The 24,638-nt window shown below is 43.2% G+C and overlaps 1 protein-coding gene across 1 annotated transcript in view; it reads left to right on the forward strand.

The window, feature by feature from the left end:
- Positions 1-24,638, forward strand: part of TULP4 (TUB like protein 4) — a 231,071-nt gene that overhangs the window by 56,426 nt on the left and 150,007 nt on the right. Inside the window, exon 2 of the mRNA XM_029223964.1 lies at positions 632-2,861. Coding sequence (XP_029079797.1) covers positions 2,610-2,861 — 252 coding nt within the window. The 5' untranslated portion in view covers positions 632-2,609. The remainder of the gene's footprint in view (positions 1-631; positions 2,862-24,638) is intronic.

A 24,638-nucleotide genomic window follows, 5' to 3' on the forward strand; every position in this document is an offset into this window, starting at 1 on the left:
CGGATGTGATGTGGGCCTGGACTGAAGGCAGCAGGAAGGAAGAGGGGATGGGTTTGCTGGAGGTAGATTCTCTAGGACTGTATTGCTGGTAGACGATGTAAAAGCCGAGAAGACAGCTGTGCCTTGCTCTGTGACCTGCCGGCAGTTAAAGGCCTTTGCTGCCTCGTGTCTTCAGGGATTATTTTTTACTGAAAGTGAAAACATCAATTCAGAGAACTTGCCTGAGGCTCTCCTGCCTCCTCTTTGAAGATGCCTGCTTAACTCTGGCTGATGACCTCTGGGTGGTAAAGGTGCACCTTCAGGGCTCACGGTCCTAGGAAGGACAGTCTTCGGTGTTATTTCATTCACTATGCAAGGCTGCTGGCAAATTTAGTAAATGGTACCTGGCGCTCAGACGCCTCATGTTGCATGTTGTCTGTAAGTTGGCGAGGAGCACCCTTTTACTATTCAAATTTTACCAGTCCGTTGCTCCATTTGATATATGTAAGTGTCCAGACGGGTCTCTGATTTCAGTTACACTGATTAGGATGTTATTATATGATGTTCATATGTTCGTGCAAAAATGTGTTTTAGAACCTTTATTCTTCACTATTTTAAAGTTCTTTTTTTTATGTCCTATTTTGTTTTACAGATTTGTAAGACTCCAGGGCCTTCAAGCTGTGATTAATCCCATGGTTCCTGAAATGACTGGGAAAGCAGACGTTTTGTGTGCCAGTTGAAGAGTGTATGTCTATGTATATTTAAAACCTTCTTTCTGTGCATACACATTTACACGAGAAGGCAGGCTCATTCTTGTGTGCACTTGAAGAGTTTTACAACTGATGAAAATTAATTTAAGAATCAGATGGAGCAACTTGACACCACTGGGCTTGGGAGCCCGGGGAGAAAAATACATCAGTAATGGCCAGTTTTCCGTATGGTCTTCACGGGTGAAGAAGGTTTGCAAAAAGAAGAAAAAAAAACTTGCACAGATCAGGCCTCAAAAATACCTCTCCAGTTTAAAGAAGGAACTAAGTGAGAAGGTGACTGAGGGAGAAGTGTGATTTCAAGCATTGCAGAGGGGAGCATGCAGTGCTTTTTGCACTTTATTTTTCAGTGGGTCTGGTGATTTGGACAGAGGTGAAAATTCTGGACTGAAGAGTGGCTCTTACTGTGTGGTTATGACTGGAGGAAAGCCAGTTAGGGTATGATGGGACAAGTTTGAACAGTGAACTGATTCCTTTGCCTTTTTTCAGTTAACTGTATTCCAGAAATTTTAATTTATTACTTCCCTTTTCCTTTCCTATACCTATAGGATAATACCTTAAGGGAGCAGTTGAAACTGATAATTACAAACTAATTATCAAGGAGCATCCGAGTAAAGCTTCTTTCCCTGGACTGTACACGTGGCGTTTGGAGAAGGTCTCTGGAGGTGATCAGGAAGGTGCCCATCAGCCGAACATGGTCGCTTTGTAGGGAGACAGTGGGGAAGAAGCTGACTCTCACCTGTGTTTTCCGTTTTAAGGGATTCTTTTCCATGTTGAGTCTAGGAATCTTTGTATATAAGAGGAAGGCTACTTGATGGACTTAATTCTGAGATTAGTTTTTTCCCTTCAAGATGGAAAAGTATGTAATCTTTACGAGCGGAAAGGAGAGAAGTGACTAGGGTAGGAAGGGAAGGAGACACAGCCTGCAGCCCAGCTTGGCTCCCGTTTGCCAGCAGGAGTATTTAGGATTCGCGGGGGGCCCACACTCCGACTCCCTCCCGTGAGAGCTTTAGAGCCTTCTGGCTCTGCTGAGGGAAGGGGCTTTCTCGCCCGCCTCTATGGCACCCAGGGGTGCGTCGGCCTGCAGAGGGGCCCTCCCCGGGGACATAGCCACCTGCTGGGAAGCCAGGTTGGGCTCTGAAGTTGGAGGTTTCTGGTTCTGAACAGTGGGGAAAGAGTCCTTTTTTCTCCTAAAATTTGGACTGCTGTCTGCACAAACTCTGGTCTGTTTTGCACGGTTTGTGTGCCTTTTTTTCCCTTTATGCAATCTTTTTCAGCTTTAGCAGCAGAGATTTGTCTAGTTGAGAAAACAAGCCAGAGGGTGGCTTCAGAAGGAAGATGATCCCCATGTATTCTGTCTCTGCATCTGAGCTTTTGAAGAGAAGGTTCCAGCTCGAGGGATTCTCAAAGCCTTAAGTTACTTGAAATCTATGTGTTTGCAGCCCTTTGTCTCTGGAATCACATTACACTAAACTGGAATCTCAGGCTGAATAAGAAGAACCAAGTTGAGTGAAAAGAAGAACACTCAGTTTCTTTATCACCACTTGTTAACAATGCTCTTTCTCCAAAGGGTCAGCCCCCTCTTCCTCTGAGGACTTGAAAATAAAAATGGACCCCACGTTGTTTTTAAGCATTACCTTTTCTTAGCGGACTGCCGTCATCTTTTATAGAGGAATTTTTTCACTATGCATTTGGTGGATCTTTATAAAATACTGACCTTCTAATTAGAACCGGGTCAGTCTTAAAAGGGGGTCAGGGAAAACAGCGCAAGCCAACCACAAAAATAACATCGATCTGTCAGTGAAAGCAATTTTTCAGCATTCAGCATTACTTTTTAAGTAAAACGGTTCTTCAAAAAAAAGTATGTATGCAGCGGTGGAGCATGGGCCTGTCCTGTGCAGTGACTCCAACATCCTCTGCCTGTCCTGGAAGGGCCGCGTCCCCAAGAGTGAGAAGGAGAAGCCCGTGTGCAGAAGGCGCTACTACGAGGAGGGCTGGCTGGCCACGGGTAACGGGCGCGGTGTTGTTGGCGTGACCTTCACCTCCAGCCACTGCCGCCGGGACAGGAACACTCCGCAGAGAATCAACTTCAACCTTCGGGGCCACAATAGCGAGGTGAGCGGGCTTCTGTTTCACTTTTGGTCTGGTCACTAGCAGTGGATTTGAGCCCATCCTGCATGGATTCCAGTTTCTCAGACTTGCTGCTGAGGGAGACTTTTCAAACGTGAACCTTGTCTTGTGTGTGTGTCCCAGTCGGAGACACAGTTCCCGGCGGGCTGTGTCACCTCTCCAGCGTCCCTGGTCGTCCTCTCCCTGCGGTGGGTGGGCTGCCCCCTGGCAGGGACACCAGGGCGGCTTTCTGACCAGGTGTGAGGTTGGATGAGACGATCCTAACCTGCCTGTCACGCTCTGAGCCTTTATGGTCGCCTGTATCCATGGCAAAGAGTCACTGCCCCAGTGTCAGACGGGGAGTGCAGGCCATGGAAGTGGTGCTGTCTTGGCCGTGCACAGCTCACATCTGCATGCTTTGTGATGGTGTAACACCTAGCTTGTATTATTGTAGTGGGAGGTAAACAAAGGAATTAATTGGACAGAGGTGAAAGGAGTAATTGGACAAGAGTCATGGTTTTTCACATCTATGGGGTATATTCTGTTGAGGACATTATGCTATGTATACATGCGTATAGATTCCTCTGGGCTTCTGAAACATGACCATGGTCATTATCTTTGAAATTCCTTCAACCAGCATTTAGTGAGCAGTGTGTTTACAAGAAGAGTTGTACTTGCGTAGCGTGTTAACCATATTCATTCTTCACTGTTCACTAGTTTCTTATGAGGAATCCACCTTGAATTGTCACTAGATGGTTTTTGGTTAGTCGTTATAAAGGGGAAGAGTATTTTTGAAGGGTAGCATACAGTAAAGTGCATTAACCGTACGCATACGTACGTCTCAGTGGTTATTTACATACGCAGTCACCCGTGTAACCTTCCCCCAGATCAGGGTGTAGAACATTTCCAGGACCTCTCACAGGTACCTGCTGCCCCTTCCCAGGCCCTACAGCCCACTGAGAGGTGACCCAGACTCTGGCTGTGTCATCACAGATCAGTTGTGCCTGTGCTTGAACTTCATGTAAGTGGAATCATTCATTTTATTCTCTTTGTGTCTGGCTTCTTTCACTCAACATTGTGTCTGTGAGATTCATCCCTGTCATGTGTGCTGTTAGTTTGTTCCTTTTAACTGATGTTAGTTTTCCACTGAAGGAGGACACCACAGTTTTTCCATTCTTCCATTCTTGAAATGGTGGGCGTTTGGAATGCTTCCAGTTTCTTGCTGTCTTGGTGAAACCTGCTCCGAACATTCGTGTGCGTGCCTTCCTGTGGACCTGTGCACTCACGACAGGTTTCCAGGTTGCACAGTGGGCATGCATTTAGGTGTAACAGGAATTGCCAGGAACAGTTTTCCAAAGTGATTGTGCCATTTGATACCCCTACCATGGATGTATGAAAAGTTTCAGTTGTGTAAGAAACTTCTTTTGGATTTGAACTTTTCATATTAAAAAAAGGTAGTTTTATGCAAGGAATTTTGGTTTACAGGTTCTTCTGTCCTTACTACACACACACACACACACACACACACACCTGTAATTTTGAACTGGATGCTCTCTTAAAAGACATATTTTTCTTTTTCTTTTTAATAGATCTTTGTTGGAGTATAATTGCTTCACGATGCTGTGTTAGTTTCTGTTGCACAACAAAGCAAATCAGCCGTATGCATACACATGTCCCCATATCCCCTCCCTCTTGAGCTTCCCTCCCACCCTCCCTATCCCACCCCTCTAGGTCATCGCAAAGCACCGAGCTGATCTCCCTGTGCTACGCTGCTGCTTCCCACCAGCCAGCTATGTTACATTCGGTAGCGTATATATGTCAATGCTACTCTCACTTCACCCCGGTTTCCCCCCCGCACCCCATGTCCTCAAGTCCATTCTCTATGTCTGCCTCTTATTCCTGCCCTGCAACTAGGTTCATCAGTACCATTTTTTTTTTTTAAGATTCCACATATATACGTTAGAATACGGTATTTGTTTTTCTCTTTCTGACTTACTTCACTCTGTATGGCAGACTCTAGGTCCATCCACCTCACTACAAATAACTCAATTTCATTTCTTTTTATGGCTGAGTAATATTCCATTGTATATATGTGCCACATCTTCTTTATCCATTCATCTGTCAGTGGACACTTAGGTTGCTTCCATGTCCTGACTATTGGAAATACTGCTGCAATGAACATTGTGGTACATGACTCTTTGAATTATGGTTTTCTCAGGGTATATGCCCACTAACGGGATTGCTGGGTCATATGGTAGTTCTGTTTTTAGTTTTTTAAGGAACTTCCATACTGTTCTCCATAGTGGCTGTATCAGTTTACATTCCCACCAACAGTGCAAGAGCGTTCCCTTTTCACCACACCCTCTCCAGCATTTATTGTTTCTAGCTTTTTTGATAGTGGCCATTCTGACTGGTGTGAGGTGATACCTCATTGTAGTTTTGATTTGCATTTCTCTAATAATTAGTGATGTTGAGCATCTTTTCATGTGCCTCTTGGCCATTGGTATGTCTTCTTTGGTGAAATGCCTGTTTAGGTCTTCTGCCCATTTTTTAACTGGATTGTTTGGTTTTTTTCATATTGAGCTGCATGAGCCATTTGTATATTTTGGAGATTAATCCTTTGTCTTTTGTTTCATTTGCAAATCTTTTCTCCCATTCTGAGGGTTGTCTTTTTGTCTTGTTTGTGGTTTCCTTTGCTGTGCAAAAGGTTTTGAGTTTAATTAAGTCCCATTTGTTTATTTTTGGTTTTATTTCCATTACTGTAGGAGATGGGTCAAAAAAGATCTTGCTGTGGTTTACGTCAAAGAGTGTTTTTCCTATGTTTTCTTCTAAGAGTTTTATAGTGTCTGGTCTTACATTTAAGTCTTTAATCCATTTGGAGTTTATTTTTGTGTATGGTGTTAGGGAGTGTTCTGATTTCATTCTTTTACAAGTAGCTGTCCAGTTTTCCCAGCACCACTTATTGAAGAGGCTGTCCTTTCTGCATTGTCCCTTGTCGTAAATTAGGTGCCCATATGTGCATGGGTTTATCTCTGGGCATTCTATCCTGTGCCGTTGATCTATATTTCTCTTTTTGTGCCAGTACCATACTGTCTTGATTACTGTAGCTTTGTGTTACAGTTTGAAGTTGGGGAGACTGATTCCTCCAACTCTGTTTTTCTTTCTCAAGATTGCTTTGGCTGTTTGGGGTCTTTTGTGTTTCCATCCGAATTGTAAAATTTTTTGTTCTAATTCTGTGAAGAATGCCATTGGTAGTTTAATAGGGATTGCATTCAATCTGTAGATTGCTTTGGGTAGTATAGTCATTTTCACAATATCGATTCTTCCAATCCAAGAACATGGTACATTTCTCCATCTGTTTATGTCATCTTTGATTTGTTTCATCAGTGTTTTATAGTTTTCTGAGTACAAGTCTTTCAACCCCCTTAGGCAGGTTCATTCCTAGGTATTTTATTCTTTTTGTTGCAATGGTAAATGGGAGTGTTTCCTTAATTTCTCTTTCTGATTTTTTGTTGTTGGTATATAGGAAGGCCAGAGATTTCTGTGCATTAATTTTGTATCCTGCAACCTTACCAAATTCACTGATTAGTTCTAGTAGTTTTCTGATGGCATCTTTAGGATTTTCTATGTATATGTATCATGTCATCGGCAAATAGTGAAAGTTTTACTTTTTCTTTTCCGGTTTGTATTCCTTTTATTTCTTTTTCTTCTCTGATTGCCATGGCTAGGGCTTGCTAAACTATGTTGAATAATAGTGGCGAGAGTGGACATCCTTGTCTTGTTCCTGATCTTAGTGGAAATGCTTTTAGTTTTTCACCGTTGAGTATGATGCTTGTTGTGGGTTTGTCATACATGGCCTTTATTATGTTGAGGTAGGTTCCCTCTGTGCCCATTTTCTGGAGAGTTTTTACCATAAATGGGTGTTGAATTTTGTCAGAAGCTTTTTCTGCATCTATTGAGATGATCATATGGTTTTTATTCCTCATTTTGTTAGTGTGGTGTATCACATTGATTGATTTGCGAATATTGAAGAATCCTTGTGTCCCTGGGATAAGAGATATTTTTCTAATGCTGTGCAACAAATCACCATGGACTTGGTGGCTCACAACACCCACTTCTTATCTCACAGTTCTGTAGGTCTGAAGTCTGGGCTGGGTCCTCTGCATGGGGTCTCATGGTGGCATCAGGGACTGTGAGCTCCTCTGAAGCTGGGGTACCCCTCAGACGCATTCAGGTTGTTGGCAGAAATCAGTTCCTTGCGGCTGTAGGACTGAGGCCCTCAGCTCCTAGAGGCCGCCCACCACTCCTGCCACATGGCCCTCTCCATAACATGGCTGTTTGCATCTTGAAGGCCAGCAGGAGAGCATCTGCTGTAGCTTGGAGTCTGACTTTCCATCTCTGAAAAAGGGTACATCTGATTAGGTCAGACCCGCCCACACTCCAGGTGAGGGAATCATATAGGGTGTGCACACCAGGGGCTGCTGTTTTAGAATTGTGCCTACCACAAAAGGGGTGATTATAATTCCTAGCGACATGTATATTTCACTACTGAAACTGTTTCATGTGATTTTTCCATTTTGTATTTTTACTTTTAATTTCTGTTCTTTTTTTTAAATTGAAGTATAGTTGATTTACAATATTGTGTTCCTGATGTACAGCAAAGTGATTCAGTTATATATACATACATACTTTTTCATATTTTTTTCCATTATGGTTTATTACACGATACTGTGATCGTTTCCTATGCTAATTTCTATTCTTAACATTAGAATAGTTCCTATTTATTGAGTGCCTGCCAAGTAGGGTGACCAGCCGTCCTGGTTTCCCAGCATGTGTGACTGTCAGTGCTAAAACTGGAAAAGTCACAGGCAAACTGGGATGTTTATTCATCCTACTGCTAAGGGCCAGACATAGTACCAGGTGCCTTGCAACCAAATTACTTCATGTGGTTTTCACAGTAGACTTAGGGATAGATATCACTTTCCTATTTTACAGGTCAGAAAGCTAAGGTTTATGGATGCTAACTGGTTTGCCTAGGTTCATACAGCTCGTATGGAGGAGAGCTGGAATTGGATCCCAGAGCTCCGCCGTTCTCCTTCAGTGTACCTTTATTTTCTTAAAACTTGTGTTAGGTGTAAGTTCTCAGTCCCTTAACCACAGTTGTGAAATCTAAGGGCTCTGAAAATGGAAAGTTTTTGCATGACTCATTTAATGGCAAGACATGAACTGATGTGAGGCTATTTTTTGTCATCATCCTGTCATGTCAGCTGCAGAAATATTTATGTTTTTTATTATGGGTGCTGCCCAGACCCTGCTGGGGGTGTTATATATTGATGGTGTCTCCTGTTTTCAGACCTAAAATTTCAAAAACTCTGAATTTCAAAACTTACCTAGCTGCAGGGATTTTGAGTACATGATTATGAGCCTGTATCTTCCTTTAAGGGAATCGTGAAAAGCAACCTCTGAAGAGTTTTATGTTTTTTCATTTTCAGAAAGGCTGACGTATAAGTCATCTCTGTCCATTGCTTAGTTACCTTATCTTCACTGGCCTTCCACTCGAGGAGCCAAGTCCCCCTGCCCCCACCCTGACATACCCTAAAAACTCTAGTTAAGAACTGTCGCAGGATTTTACTGTCTTCTGGCCATGGGATGATCATGCTGTGCACGTCAGGTCTCGTGATCTGCTGTTTCACAGCTGAAAAACTTGGGAATGTTTTTCTTCTAGAAAACAATTCATTACGGTTATTATTGATGACATGCAAGTTAGTCACTGATTCTTCATTTAAAGAGATTTTCTTCACCTAAGTGCAGACAGGCATCCATGCGTGTTTGGTGGGATTTGTTTCATTACAGGAACACGTCCACTGTAGGAACGGTGTCTCCCGGGTTCCTGGATCTGGTTACTTCTTCTCTGAGAAGCTTTTTCTGACCCTCTGTCCCCCCGCACGCCCCACCCCAGGCTGTACACTGTACACCGAACAGACTTCTGTGCTTGCCCTGGTAATGCCTTATTACAGTTACCTGCTTGTGTAGATTGGTAAACTTAGTGAAGATTGTCTGTTCTCGTGTCTTAATTTCCTCACCTCCTACTATTTAAAATGTCATTCGTTTATTTTAATTTCCTTTAACTTGTTAGCCCACTTCAGTGGGGCTTCTTTTCCCACCACTCCACTGAGATGGTCACATTCCCAATGACCCCACGTTGCTAAACCCGTAGGCCACTTTATTGCACTTGCTGTCTTGGAAGCATTCAGTGGAGTTGAAACGTTATTTTCTCTTGCTTTCCAGGACACCAGGCTCTCCTGATTTTCCTCTTACCTGTCTGGCCTCTACTTTCCACCCTTTTTGCTGGCTCTGCCTATTTTCACCTCATTGTTAATAAATGTTGGAGGGCCCCAGGCATGCATCTGTTTCTAGATAATCTCTCCAAGTTGGTGCTAAATCTACCTATATGCTGATGGTTTCCGAATTTATATCTTCCACCTGCCATCACCTTCTAGTTCCAGATTCTGTTCTTCGATTTGTTATATGAGATACAGAATTGGACATCAGTCACTAGGCTTCTCAAACTGTAGGCCCTCTAAGAGAGAACTCCTTTTCCTCCTGCCCCTTTAGCCTCCATCTGTCTTCACCATCTCAGGAGATGGCCCCATGGCTGGCCGGTGAGTCAGACTGTACACTGTACACGCAGCAACCTCCCTGCCGTTTCCTTTTTCCCAGATCCAGTTATTAGCAAGGCCTCCCACTGTATTCGACTTCCAAGTGATGTCTGAAACATGCCTTCCTCTCTCCTTCACACCATGCTGTACAAGCCTACTCACAGATCTTTTGAGTTAAACTCTGTTGTTAACCCATTGTGGAGGGCTCTGCTTACCAGGGTATATTTAGTTTCTCAGTTATCGTTAAAGTATTTTGATTTATATCTGATGTACTTTAGTTTTCTTTTTCTTTCCTAAAAATACTGTATGACATAGGTCACAATTCTGAAAAGAATGAGAATTTCTGGATTATAAGAATGATCTCCCCTTGTAGTTGAATCTCAGGTTTCTGTTATGCTCTGTGGTGTGTCTAGTTCACCCTCCTTTCTAGAAGCCCCAGGGCTCCGGGTGGATTGCCGAGCCTGGGCTTGTTTTTGCATCACTGTGCATGGTGATGGTCAGCTTTCTTAAACTTAAAAGAGATTTGAAAACTGCTTTCGATTTATAAACATTTGTACAGGATTCAACATATTTAAGGGTCATACACTAATTCCAGAGAGAAAATTTGACAAATTCTGGATTAAAGCCAGTGAGAAGACACAGGGAATCTTTTATCTTCCTTCTAAATTCTTCATAAAAAGTGACTTTTGGTAGATTTGTGGTCACCCACTGTGGTATCACAGTGATAGATGGAAGGGAGGACGGTGATTTACTTCCTGTGGTGATGGCCTATTCCGTTACCCGCTCTGTTCCTGTTTTTCTATATCTCTATTCCAAGAAGTTCTAGCTCTACCACTTAACTAGCTGGTGTGTCCAAGCTGTTCACGTCCTTATTTTACTCATGGTTAAGTTGAAATAGTAATTTCTTTCTTTCAGAGTTGTCGTGAGAATCTATGAGAGTATATTTCTGAAAGGACTTCCGGGTTTTTTTTGAAGAACATTTTATTAGCCTTATCACATAAGTTTCTACTAATTTTCATTTCCATAATTAAACTCATGATTTTATACAGTTCTCCTGATCTGCAATCATACCGTAAGCTCTTGCAGCACACCGAGCAGTGGAACCCTGTGAAGCCAACTATGTTCTTAGCAATTAAGAAGTTGGACATTCAGATACAGGACAGTGAATATCCACAGAGTACTGCTAATATCTGTGTCAGGTCTGTTGTCTTTCATCCCTGCCTTTGAAAGGACTCCGAAAATAGTGAATGCAGTGTATATAAATGGTGATGTTAAAGTATTTCATACTCTATTTACTTACTCGTTTTGGGTTCTGTAAATACTTGAGGGGCCACGCTAGGCTGTAAGCTGCCGGACTTCGGCTCCGCAGTGATGAAAGAAGAGCCATTCCTGCCCAGATGACCTGCGTGCCAAGAGAATGGATGTGGTCTGTAAGGAAGTAATGTTGCTACTGCTGATGACAGCCGCCACGTATTATATGGCCACGATTTTTTTATGTGCTGTATGTCCACTGTTTAACCCTCAGAACAACTCTCCACGGCTTTGTTTTACCGTCCCTGGTGTACAGTTGAAGAACCTGAGGGTCAGAGGTGTTATGGAAGTTGTCCAAAGTCTAGAGCTAGATGATGGCAGTGACAGATCTGGGATTTGAATTCATGCGTGTGTGTTTCTCCTTCTGTAAGACACTGCTTCGAGAAGAGGCGAACCACAATGAGCAGAGAGACAGTTATGAGCGAGACGGGAGTGCAGCCACTTACAAACTGGAGGTATTTGAGAAGCAGCTCTTTTAAATGTTCTTATGAATTCTTATTTTGAACAGAGAACTGTTCTAGCAAAGAGGCAGAAATAGGCATGTTTCTGGATCTTTAGGTCAGAATTTCCTAAGACAGAATTCGTAAATCATAAATTTTAAGACTTGTATGTCTGAAAATACCTCAATGTTGCCTTTACTCTTGATGCACAGTTTGGCTAGGTATATATTTCTAGGTTGGTTCCTTCAGAATTTTGAAGGCATTTTTCCATAGTCTTCACAGTTGCAGAGTTATTACTGAGAAGCATAATAGTTAAGAGTTCAGGCCCTGAAGCTGGACGCAGTATGAGTCCCAGCTTTATCACTCAGTAGTGTTGTGACTTTAAGGGTGTTGTTTAATTTCTGTGTACCATAATCTTCTCATTTGTGAAATGTGTTTGTTGTAAGGATTAAATGAGTTACTATATGTAAAGCATTTACAGCAGTGCCTAGTACATCATGAGGACTTGGTAAAATTGGCTCTTATTATATTATTATTCTAAGTCAGTTATATGTGGCCTTTAAAAAAAACTGACATCCGCTCATTATCCCAGATATTCTGAAATTTCATGATGATGTTTAGAGGTAATGTATTAGAAAGCTTTTTGTCACCTCTGTGTGTATGGGCGGGGGCGGGTATTTCAGCTGATGGGCTTTATTGTGGAATAATCTGGGGGAGAATCAACTGTTTTGTTGCTGACTGCTAAATGCCAGCAGCCAAGCGTATTCACTGGGGTTGTTCAGTTTCTCTACATAAGGCCCCTCCGGTTGCCTGCCTGTGAATTTACTCCTGCTGTCAGCATTCTGAGAGCCTGAGGAGGGTGTGTGTGTGTGCGTGCGTGCGTGCGTGCGTGCGTGTGTGTGCTGGGGGAGAGGTAGTGATAGTAGAAGTGGAGGGGCAGGAGGAGGAGCCGATGCTTACCGAGTGCTTGCTGTGTGCTGTCCCCACTGTCAGAGCTTTACCTCGTTTAATCCTGACATCGTCTCTAGGACTTTGAAGCTGTTTATTATCATCATCTTATAGATGAGGAAACTGAGGTGCCGAGATGCTGAGCAGCTTGCCTAAGGTGACGCACCTTTGCTAATCGATGGAGCTGAGACTGAGCCTGGAGCCCCTCAGATTCCACACACTTTTTTTTTTTTATGATTCCATTTATTGGAGTTACCTCCAGTGGTCAAATTCATAGAGACAGAATCTAGATTAGAAGCTACTAAGGGTAGGGGAAGATAGATTCCACACTCTGAACCTCTCGGAAAACGCCCAGTTGTCAGGCCTCGTTATTGTCTTCTCTGTGCCCAGTGTCCCCGAGACTGCTTTCTGTGGTTCACTCTGCCAGGGGATTAAGCCTTCAGGCTCTGATGCTGCGGTGAGAATTGCCTGGCGACGTCTCTGACGGCTCCGGGGTCGGGAGCGTCATCTGGCTGCGTGGGTGCCCGCGCTAACGTGCTCACGCCGGCCCTCTGGCTTCAGCCCAGCCTGCACCTCTCGCAGTCCCTGAGCCTCACTCCTGAGCCTTTCCGGGCTCCCTTCTCCCAGGCACCTCTCTGCAGGCACCCTGTTTGGCCTTCCTCAGTTTTGTGAAGCCAGTTGCCACGTTCCTTATCCATTTCCTGTCTGCACATGCTGTGGTCAGGGCACCTCGAAGATGGCTTTTGTGTGTGTTCTCATGCTCCTTGTTTTGAGGTGATTTCTGCGAGATGGATTAGGATCATCTTTATTTTGACGTCTTAAATCTGAAATCTCCTGTTAACATAGTTTTAAAAGATTCTTAAAGGCATTAAATGCAGATTTATTTTCCCTAAACAAAACCCAGACTATAATAGAATTATATTTTATTAAGAAAATAGAATTTGTCAAAATAATGGCATTGTTCATTTTTTTCCTTTAGCACTTTGGTTTGTCTAATTTTTTTCTCTTAATAAAAATAAATGATCATATCTGAAAGTACTTTAGACTCATGGCAAGCTATCTTTTGGGTGTATTTTTTTTTTTTTTTTTGCTGTGTTGGGTCTTTGTTTCTGTGCGAGGGCTTTCTCTAGTTGTGGCAAGCGGGGGCCGCTCTTCATCGCGGTGCGCGGGCCTCTCACTATCGCGGCCTCTCTTGTTGCGGAGCACAGGCTCCAGACGCGCAGGCTCAGTAGTTGTGGCTCACGGGCCTAGTTGCTCCGCGGCATGTGGGATCCTCCCAGACCAGGGCTCGAACCTGTGTCCCCTGCATTAGCAGGCAGATTCTCAACCACTGCGCCACCAGGGAAGCCCTGGGTGTATTTTTGCTAGAGACAGTGACAGAGGGATGTGAGTACAGGACAATAATTTTTTTGGTAGTAGCCTCCTAGGGAAGCAGCTTCAAGCTTCATGATGTCAAAATGAGAGCAAATGAGAATGAGATTGTTCCTGAAGTCCTGGGCAAAGAAATACTTCCTGAACTGTGGAATCTGTGTTCATGATTTATTAATAGCTGAACCTATGGATTCTTGAGCCAGACTGCTTGGGTTTGAGTTGACCCCCTTTTGGTGCGATTTGGGACAAGTACTTACCGTCTGTGTGCTGTGGTTGCATTATCTCTAAGGGAACATAACACCTGCCACCTAAAGTGGTTGTGCTGACTGAAAAATGTGACCCACAGGCAATGCACATAGAAGAGCTCATTAAGTCTTAGTTCTTACTTAATTATTGTTAGACTCACTGTCATCCTTGGGTGTTTCACCCGTCTGCATTTCCTTCTGAAGCTAGAACAGTGGAGCCTCTTTTCTTAGACTGCATGAGTTGGCCTCATGATGGCAAAACACAGGAATGGAGCGTGAGGGGGGAAGCAGGTGAGGGGTTAGGAGCAGGATGGGAGTGTCCCAGCCACGAGGGAGGCTGGGCTCGTGCCAGTAGTTTTATTATAGGTTTGGGATTCTGGGACTAAGGGCGCCTCATCTGTGTTGGTTCCTTATCTGCAAGGCACTCTTGACTTCGTCTTAAGCAGAGCTCGTTCCTGCTGTCAGCTTCTGTCTGAGTCCACGGGGCCTGACTCGTGGCCTCGGGGGTGCATGGCGCATCTGTTGATCCTTCAGCAGGGAGGCTGTTAGACATAACGCAGAAATGGATCCATGTGCCCTGGCAGCGGGTATCGTATTCTAGTAGGAGATTTTTGTCTAGAGTTGATCGAAGTCATCTTTCTGGGATATGGTCTGGGGTGGGTGGGGAGAGTGTGGGTCAGGAGAGAGAGCCCGGGATCCTGTGCTGTGAGTCAGTTTGGTGATTCTAATTGGTTCCGTCCACATGCTTGACTCCGAACTTCCAAAACAAACACACCTATGCAAGTTGCCCAAGACTGTACTGCTGGGTGTTCTTATCGTACGTTCTGGCAACCCATGTTTGGTTTCTCTCCCTCGTTGTTGCTGTTGTATAGAATTCTTACTGACATTTGTTGTTTTCTCCACTTGGCCTAGTTAGATTTGGATAACTAAAATACAGAGGAAATTGTCTGTGGCCCAGGGACCTTTTCGTTATCCTGAAATAATCCTGTTTAAGTTCGTGCCCGACCTTCCTTTCTCCTCCCTGTGTATAATCCCTAAAATAGTGTTTCAAACAAAAACCAGTTTTGTCCGTCTTAGCTCAGTTCTCCTCTTTATGTCCTTCTTAAACCTTTAGAGTTAAGGAAGAGTTTGTCAGTCAGAGCAAGGAAGAGTTTGTCAGTCAGAACCTTAAAACGGAAAAATAAGTAACGTTGTAAATAACATCGTTGTCAGTCAAGTTTATTTCATAAACTCCTTGGTAGCAGAAGTAACTGTTTAAAGGCTTTGTTTATAAGATACTATAAGTTAATGTTTAGGATTTGGGAAATTGATGTTATTCATACAGAGTTTGAAAACAGAAGTGTGAAAACCATCTATTGTCTTCCCATTTGCTTGGTGTTTTCATGAGTTTAGATTTTATTTTTTCTCCTCTTCAGGAAATTTGCTACAGATGGGATTTGTGGCTAATCGGGCAGTTACTTAAACAACATGACCAGAGAGCTCTTTCTTGTCTCCTAGGCCTTAAATTTTTCTTTTCCCTTAATTATGCCTTAAAAAAACCTAATTATCTACTTTATTTCCAAGATTGAAATCACCTTAGGGGAGTCAGAATCTGTAATGTTCCTTGACATTTTTCTCTAGTAATGAAATACTTGTTTAACAGATCAACAAACACCTCTTTTCAAAAAAAGGTATTATTATATTTTAGATCAGCATTGTAAGAGAAATACAATATGAGCTACACGTGTAATTTAAAATTTTCTAGTAGCTACATTATAAAGTAAAAAGGTGAAATTTATTTTAATAATATATTTTATGTAACCCAATATGTCTAAAATATCATTTCAATATGTAATCAGTATAGAAACTCTTAATGGGATAATTTATATTCTTTTTCATATCAAGTCCTAGAAAGTTGGCGCGTCTCAATTTGAATTAGCCACGTCTCAAGTGCTCAGTTGCCACGTGTGGCTCACGGCTACCATATTGAATGGTGTCGTTTTGGACGATTCTGCTTCTTTTTGAGGATTATGGCAGAGCTGCATGCTTACCCCAGAGAGCTTATTAATGTACGACTTAAAAGGCCTTTTGTCCAAGGTCCTAAAACCTTTTTATTTGGAAATAATTTCAAACATACGTAAAAGTTGCAAGGTTAAACACGCAGTCTTTCCACAGATTGACCTGTTGTTAACTTGTGCTTGCTTGTGTGTGTGTGTCTGTGTATTTCTCCTCCCAAACCATTTGAGAATATATTTCTTGATTTTTTTACCCTGATACACGTCAGTGAATAAATCCTAAGAATAAGGACATTCTCTCATATAACCACAATAGTACAGTTATCACCTTCAGAAGATTTATTGATAACATTGATTCGACGCTTTCATGTACTGTCTATATTCCTCTTCTTTTTCCCACTAAATGTTCATATATGTTGCTAACTTGGGGCCTATTAACATTTAGAAAATACAGTTTCTAAGAGGCAGCTGCTAGAGATTGGCCAATTATAATTCACAAGTCAAAGAGAAAATCTTATTTGACTTTAAAATTCTGTACTTGTTTTCTCCTTTCATGAATTATCACACAGCCAAAGCACCGTGTGTGTGAGAGGAGGGATACAACAGACTTGCTTCCCGACTGTCTGCAAAAATGCATCACCTCAGATGACCTTGGTTCTTTCTACACTAAATAAGGAATTTCCTTCTTCTGATTTTACAACCGATTTAATTACAATAAAAACAATTGTGTGAATAAAATAGATTGTGATTATCTATCTCTGTTTTCAGTTTCTGTGAGGAATCTTGAAATGTCAACAGTTCTGTAGGAGACCGTTTGAGTCATTTATTACAGTGTGCCTCCTGTATCGTGATACATCCAAAAGCCATACCAGACCGATGCTTGGTCTCCCAGACAGGTGGTTTTCAGAGCTGGGTTAAAATTCTGAGTATGTAATTGTTCTTTTTTTTTTCCTATATTTATTTATTTATTTTTGGCTGCGTTGGGTCTTTGTTGCTGTGTGCAGGCTTTCTCTAGTTGCGGCGAGCAGGGGCTACTCTTCGTGGCGGTGCGCGGGCTTCTCATTGCGGTGGCTTCTCTTGTTGCGGGGCACGGGCTCTAGGCGCACAGGCTTCAGTAGTTGTGGCTCGCAGGCTCAGTAGTTGTGGCACACAGGCTTAGCTGCTCTGCGGTATATTCCGTTTTTTGTCAAAATTTTTTCTCCAGTACAGAATCTAATTTAGGCTCACAGATTGCATTTAGTTATTGTGTATGTTTACACCCTTTTAATCAGGAACAGTTCTTCAGTCTTTTTTCTTTTCCCATGTCATTGGCATTTTAGAAGAATACCCTTCCCCATCTCTAATAGAACGTTTCTGTATTTGGGGTTTAATTCAGGTTAATTGTCCCCAGCTGAACACCCTGTAAGTGATACTGGATGTTGCCTTCTTCTCAGATACTGTGTGGAGGCTCATAGTTATCTATTGGCCCCTCGTTGCTGATGTTAATTTTGATCACCTGGCCAAAGTGTTGTCCAGTTTCCCTGCTGTGTAGTTACCATGTTTTCCCCTTGCATTTGACAGGCATTTTATGGGAGGACACTTTAAAACCACGCAGATAGCCTGTTCCTTATCAGGATGTTCTCCATAGGTTTATCATCCACTAATGATTCTCGCTTCAGCCAGTTTTTATTATGATGGTTGCGAGCTGCTGATTTTCAGCTGCAGTACTCCCTCCACAGAATGTTCCCAGTGGACATTCTGTGTAAGCAAGAGCTCCCCATTCTCCCCATTCATCCATTCATTTACATATTACCAATATGAACTTATGGATTTCAATTTTTTTCTTCAGTGCTCATTGTAGTAAATTGCTGAGACCCAGTTTTGCTCAAATTATTCCATGTTTGGCCAGTGGAAGTCCCTTCAAGCTGGTGTGTCCTTTGGATGCACTCCAGTCATTGGGGGTGCCTCTACTTTCTGACACAACAGAAGAGAGCATATTATGTATTTTTTTTCTCCTGTTTTATTGAGATATAAGTGGCAACATTGTATTAGTGTTGGGTGTATATATATGCTTTTTTGTACTTTTGCTTTTCTACTTAGCATCTGGAAGTGGCTCTATGTCAGCTCATGCAGAATGTCCTCATCTTTTTTTTATAGCCCATGGTGCTCCGTTGTGTGAGGGTACCAGAGTTTATTTGGATAGTGTCCAAGTTTGAATATTTAGAGAGTTTTCTGTAGTTTGTAATTATAACTAATGCTGCAGTGAATAACTTGTACATACATATTTTCATATTGGTTTTTTAAAAATATTTATTTATTTATTTAGGCTGGACTGGGCCTTAGTTGCGGCATGTGGACTTCTTAGTTGTGGCCTGCAGACTCTTAGTTGCGGCATGCATGGGGGATCTAGTTCCCTGACCAGCGATCGAACCCGGGCCCCCTCATTGGGAGCACCGAGTTTTACCCGCTGGACCACCAGGAAGTCCTGTATTTTTGTATTGTTGGAGGTGTATCTTCAGGATAAGGGGGCCAGGGAGCAGCAATGAGTAGATGCTGAGCCCTGGTGTCTGAAACTGCCCGTGTGATCCATGATGGATGGAACCAGTGGGAGGGAGTCGGCCAGTACTTTCTGACCTTTAATTTTCTTTATCTTAAAATCAGGTGGTCTCCAAGAACCTTCCCAGCTCCAAGGTTCTAAATTCTTCTAGTGTCTTTTATTTCCTGCTTGTAATATGGTCCCCAAACTGCTAAGCACATTTGAGTCTTCATCTTTTTTTTTAACCATTCACTTCTTTCTAAAATTTTCTTTTTGAACATTCTTGGTCTTAAGAGTATTGGTCAGATAAGTAGATTGGTACTTGATATTTTGTCATTTCTGGTTGAGTGTAAGCTCCATGGGAATGGGGACTTGGCGTTAGCACCTTAAACTAAAAGGTAAATAGTGTATTTCTTCTTGGTGTGGCTTAGGTTTAGAAGGGTAATCAATTCTAGGGGCTTAGTAATATTGAGGTAGGCCTTAATGTTTCAGGTTTATTACCATATAGACCAGTAAGCTATCTTTGTTTCATGGTCCTACGTTGTACCCTTTCATAATTATGGCCGGCGATCATGAAAGTTCATTGTTGGGTGCAGAAAGGTTGGGTGAAATTGTTGCTTGATCCTTGCAGATCCATCCTAGTGCCTTGAAAAACAATGCAAAATATGGTAATGAATTTATACTGAAACCACATTCAGTATTAGTTCCCCCTGCCCCCCAGCTTATGTTCTGCTGTTTCACTTGTAAAATGGGATTTCCTTCATGTCTGAAGAACGGAGAATTTAATTATTAAAAAGAAAATCCATTCCCAGTTGGAATGACATTTATTAAGAACATTTGGCCCTATTGTTGAGCAGCTATCTTATTTCTCTTATGTGGGAAAAAAAAGCCAATTAAGTTTTCAAAGTTGTGACCCAGAGCCAGATGTGCACTTGAGGTAGCCCATGTCCCTTTTGTAATGACCAAAGGTACAAAACAATTCATGTTGCCATATAACAGTCAGTGGTTATCATAGAGTTAGCTTAATCAGGAAGGAAATGCCAAGAGTTTTGTGTAATATAAAATTCTTTTAAGTTCCATGGATTTATAATAATTACTGTAAATGGAAGGCTTCTTTTCCAATGTGGATTATGTCTGTAAAGTCAACTTTTCTTTTTTTTTTTCCTAGTGAAAGTGAATTTTGGTGGTTGTTTCACTGTTGAAATTTTAAAAGGTAAAAATACGCATCCATGTAGGGAGTTCCCTGGTGGCCTAGTGGTTAGGATTCCGGGCTTTCACTGCTGTGACCCGGCATCAGTCCCTGACTGGGGAACTGAGATTCCGTAAGCTGTGTGGTGTGGCTAAAAAGAAAAAAGAGAGAGAGGAAAGAAAAAAATAATAAATTATATATATAAAAAATACCCGTGTAAAATATTTTGACCCTAGGTTTTTATTCAGCTCATTTGAAAAAATGTTAAGCATCTTCTGTGTGCTAGCTGCCATACTAACTGCTATGGTGATAGGGGTGAACAGGATGAACATAGGCTTTATTAATCACGATGTGTTTGGTTGCAAGCAGAGAAAACCTACTCGTATTGGCTTAAGCAGTTAGGGAAAGGAATGTGCTGGCTCATGGAACTAAGAACATCCAAGAGATATCAGGTGTGAGTAGTGGCTTGAGCCATTGGGACCTGGTGACTCTCCATCTCTCTGCTTCTGTCTATGTGGGCTTCGCAGGCAGGCTCATTTGACCTGGTTGCCCTTGGCAACCTAAGCTAATAATCTCCTAGTTCTCACTCTGATGAAAAAGAGAGACTGCTCTTCCCCAATGAAACGTTGGGTTTGACTCTTATTAATGTGGACTTAAGTCATGTGCCCAAACCTGAACCAGTCACTGTGGCCAAAGTGAGGCAGTGCTCCGATTGGCCAGGCCTGAGCCAGATGGAGAGAGTTGTCCCTTTTCTAGCACGACGGCTGAGAGTAGGGAATAGTGGTCCCAGGGGGGAAATCCAGGCTCTGCCCTAGAAGCAGGGAGTGAATGGAGTCAACGGTAACCATTGTCTACCTTACAGCCTAGTGGAGGAAGACGGAATTTCAGCAGCAATGACTGTTAAAGGGCGGTGGCGCTCTGAGAGAGGAAACACAGGCTGCCGTGGGTGCACCTGGCAGGAACACGTCAGTATAAATCTTACTTTAAAATGTAACAAATAACAGCAATCAAAAATGCACCCTTAAAATTACATGTTTTAAGGACACATAATGTGGTGAAGGAACGTGGCAGTTAACCTTATTTTGGACGTTCTCGGGCAGCAAACCGGTTGAGTCAGTGCCTGTCGGCTCTTTCTCTTTGGCCAGGTCTCTGCTGGAAGAGGACTGGCTCAACCGTGAACCGCTCCCAGGCCGCCGGGGCAGTGACCTCTCATCCCGTGTTCCCTGCAACGGCGAACATCCTCCATTTCCATGTAATGAGGGCTGGTTCAGTATTGTGATCGTGGGTCAGCCACCTGTGTTGCACCTTTAGTCAGAGAGAGGCAGGTGTGCTGCAACATGAGGTCTGCACAGGGACCTGAATCACTGCCCCTGTGATGGCAGAGGGGACTTTGGGGGGTGGAGGGGTGATCACAGAACATTTCATGGACAGCATGGCTTTGAGATAGGCCTTGATTATGACCAAGGTTCCTCCTGACTGTGGGAGCCCTGCCTCACTTCATCTGCCGTCTGCCCTCTTTGGAGTCCCTGAGGATGGCTCTTCTCATGCAGGTGGAAGCGTTCCTGGGTGGGCGAGCGTTCCCCATGCTCACCTGGAGGACTTCCTGAGAGGATTGCAGAGCTCAGGGAACGTCAGTCCAGTGGCCAGTTGAGTGCATTTGAGGTCCATCTGCTCCTGGGCACTGAGTGGGGCTCACCGCGAGGACAGAAGCAGGAGTGTGGTCTGACCTGGTGCCTGGGGGCAGCTGCTTGTTCTCTGGAGGTGTCCCCCACAAGACACTGCTTCAGTGGCCACTAGCAGGCATGCTCAGAGATGTGTAATTTCGTTTGGTGGCATGTACTTTGGTAATTCGGTGACTAGTGAAAATGTTATTTTTCTGGGAAGGGCGTTTATCAGAATTGTTTTGTATTTATTTAGCCATTATATTCAACAAACCTCAAATAGTAGTGTAGACATTCAACTATAGGGCTACTCATAACTAGTGAGTACAAATCATGTTTACGGAATTAAGGCCCCATTAATTCAGTTGTATTTTCTTAAGTTTGTCCCTGAGTTTCCGAGTGTCCTTCCCCACTCCTGTGTGTGTGCACGTGGGGCGAGTCGGGGCACGCACACAGCCTCAGGTGGGAAGGGCTTTGCTGGTACCGTCGCTTAGAGGAATGAGGTAGCCTGGACTCATTCCCCAAACCATCCACTGCAACAGCACTGGGCCTGCGCTTCCTGTGGATGTGCTGTCCTGCTCCCGTCTCCGACCTTTCCTTGGGAGTTCCTCCTCAGAACCTGCCTTCTTTCTTTCATCACCAGGATACATGGTGTCCGTTCTCAGGACTCCCGTTCATCCTGCTTTTCCCTGAAGCGCCAGACCATTTGGACCGACGGTCCCTGAGGGCCTCCCACTTTAGCGCTTGGTGACTCTGTGGTCACCCATCGCTAATCGTGCCACTCGCTAGGCGTAGGACCCCTTGTCTTCTGTCGTGTCCAGGAGTGTGTGCGCGTCGGGCTCCTCTGGTTTGCATTGTCTGAGTTAGAGCCTGTGAGGGGTGGCTGAGCTGCTGGAGATGGCACACAGTCAGCCGGGAGAGTTAAAGAATTTTAAGGCTGCCTCTGTTTCTCTGTTTTGTTTTTTGTTTTTTTTTTTGCGGTACGGGGGCCTCTCACTGTTGTGGCCTCTCCTGTTGCGGGGCACAGGCTCCGGACACGCAGGCTCAGCGGCCATGGCTCACGGGCCCAGCCGCTCTGCGGCATGTGGGATCTTCCTAGACTGGGGCACGAACCCGCGTCCCCTGCATTGGCAGGCGGACTCTCAACCACTGCGCCACCAGGGGAGCCCAAGGCTGGCTCTGTTTTGAAAACACGTAGAGAGACTGCTGCACTTTGAAAACATTAATTTACATAAGCCTGTACTATTTATCACCATGAGTCACATCTTACCTTTGTGGTTCGTTTGTACACTTTAGATGTGAATCCTGAAAAACTAGCGTTTTGCTTATATAGCCTGGATTGTCAGTGGAGGAAAGTAGCTCTGAACGGCTGATTCATTCAGGGAAGTAACTGCATAGCCAGCTTGGTATCTTAAGCATGTAGGGTTTCTAGAATAATGAAACAACTAATTATATAATACGTGTTTTAGATTTTGTATTTGATGCTCCTCAGTGAAAGTGCAAGTCCCTGTGCTCAGTTGCCTATAATGCTGACCTTTTGAAGGGTTGGATGAATGACACTGTGGTATAAAGAACTTAGGATCTGGAGTCAGATGGACCTTGCAGCAACTCTTGGTTCTTTCCTGTACTAGCTGTGTAGTCTCACCATGATTCCTTAGCTATGAAGCAGGGATTTTAAAAGCATATTGGGCTGTTGTGAGGATTAAATAGGACTGTGTATATTTATCTCATATATAAAGTATCTGGTATAGTGTTTGACCCTGAGGAGATGCTCAATAAATGGTAACCGCTAGGCTTCCTGTAGTGAACAGTGGGATGAAAAATAAACAGTATGTTTTGGGACCAAAACTTAAATTTCGGGATACTTCTTCACAATTGTCATCTGATAAAACCATCAATTTAGTGCTTTGCTGTGCAAACACATAAAACCATGTGTCTGCTGCCAGGCCCGCTTCCTCTAAGAGTGCTTCCTCCAGACCAGCCCCAGGTGATGGGGGAAGATGGACCCACTGCAGCAGGGAGAGAGGCGGGACTGGGAGTTTCTCTGTGATGGCCTGAGGCTCACACACAGCTGACCCAGGAGGAGTGCGTAGGTTGTGCTCTTATAGCTGTGCTTACCTTGGAGCTGTTTGTGAGGGAGTTTGAGCTTTATGCTTTGTCTGTGAAGGGGAGGAGCTCAGACTCCGAAGGTGAGGTTTGCTCTGGTTCCTGTCAAGGGGCTGAGCTGGAATAGAAGTCAGATTCTGATTGAAACTGGGTCCAAAATGATGTTGTGATCTAGCTTCTCCAAACTTTACCTGGTTAAATCATTGTACGTATGCTTTTTCTTTTTGTTGTGTTTCTAACCAAACAAAACACAAGTCAGGTTAATGCTGGGAGGGGGAGCATGATGAAGAAAAGACTAAAGGCTCTTCACTGGCTTCCTTTTTTCTTTTTCTTTCTTTTTTTAATCTGTCAGGACAAGTAGTTTGACTTAAAATGAAAATAGTAATAAAATGAAGTACATGGAGAAAATCATAATAAAATTAAGTATGTGAATCATTCCTATCACTTTTGTTTAGCTTTCTGAATATAAAAAGGATGTGTAATATTATACCTGGGCTTCTTTTAGTACTAAAAGGTCCAATATTTTGGGTTCTAAAGGTTCATTTAGGCAGAGTATTTTTATTTTATTTTATTTATTTATTTATTTGGCTGCGTTGGGTCTTCGTTGCTGTGCGTGGGCTTTCTCTAGTTGCGGCGAGTGGGGGCTACTCTTCTTTTCAGTACATGGGCTTCTCGTTGTGGTGGCTTTTCTTGTTGCGGAGCACGGGCTCTAGGCGCGCGGGCTTCAGTAGTTGTGGCTCGTGGGCTCTAGAGCTCAGGCTCAGTAGTTGTGGCGCATGGGCTTAGTTGCTCCACGGCATGTGGGATCTTCCCGGAGCAGGGCTCGAACCCGTGTCCCCTTCATTGGCAGGCGGATTCTTAACCACTGTGCCACCAGGGAAGTCCTAGGCAGAGCATTTAATGATTTAAGATTGGTCTAGAGTTTCAGCTTTTGCTAAAGCAAACCCCCTTCAGCCACTTCTTTCCTAAAATAGAAATCGGGCTTACATTTCTGCTCTTTCCTCCTGACTGGAATAATTATGATTCATAATTCTCTGATCTTTGCTATGTGCTAACTTGACATTGAACTTTAACCTTAATGTGTGCATATCAAAATTTGGATGTAAAATATGACCATAGCTGTAGCAAACGTGCAAGATAAAGTTCATTATGAAATTCCAGAATGTAAAAATGTCAGGTCGTTTTTTTTTTGTTTGTTTTCCTTCTGGCAAATAATTTTTTGTTTTCCTTTTTTTGAAATAAGCCATTACAATAAAATATAGTTTATATAGCTTTTAACGAATTGGAAATCCTATTCTCCTGCGCTGCAAGGGTAGTTGATATTGATCATATGATCCTAAGGCA

This window comes from Monodon monoceros, unplaced genomic scaffold, assembly GCF_005190385.1.
Source record: "Monodon monoceros isolate NGI ecotype Baffin Bay Population unplaced genomic scaffold, NGI_Narwhal_1 Super_Scaffold_15, whole genome shotgun sequence".
Lineage (NCBI taxonomy): Eukaryota > Metazoa > Chordata > Mammalia > Artiodactyla > Monodontidae > Monodon > Monodon monoceros.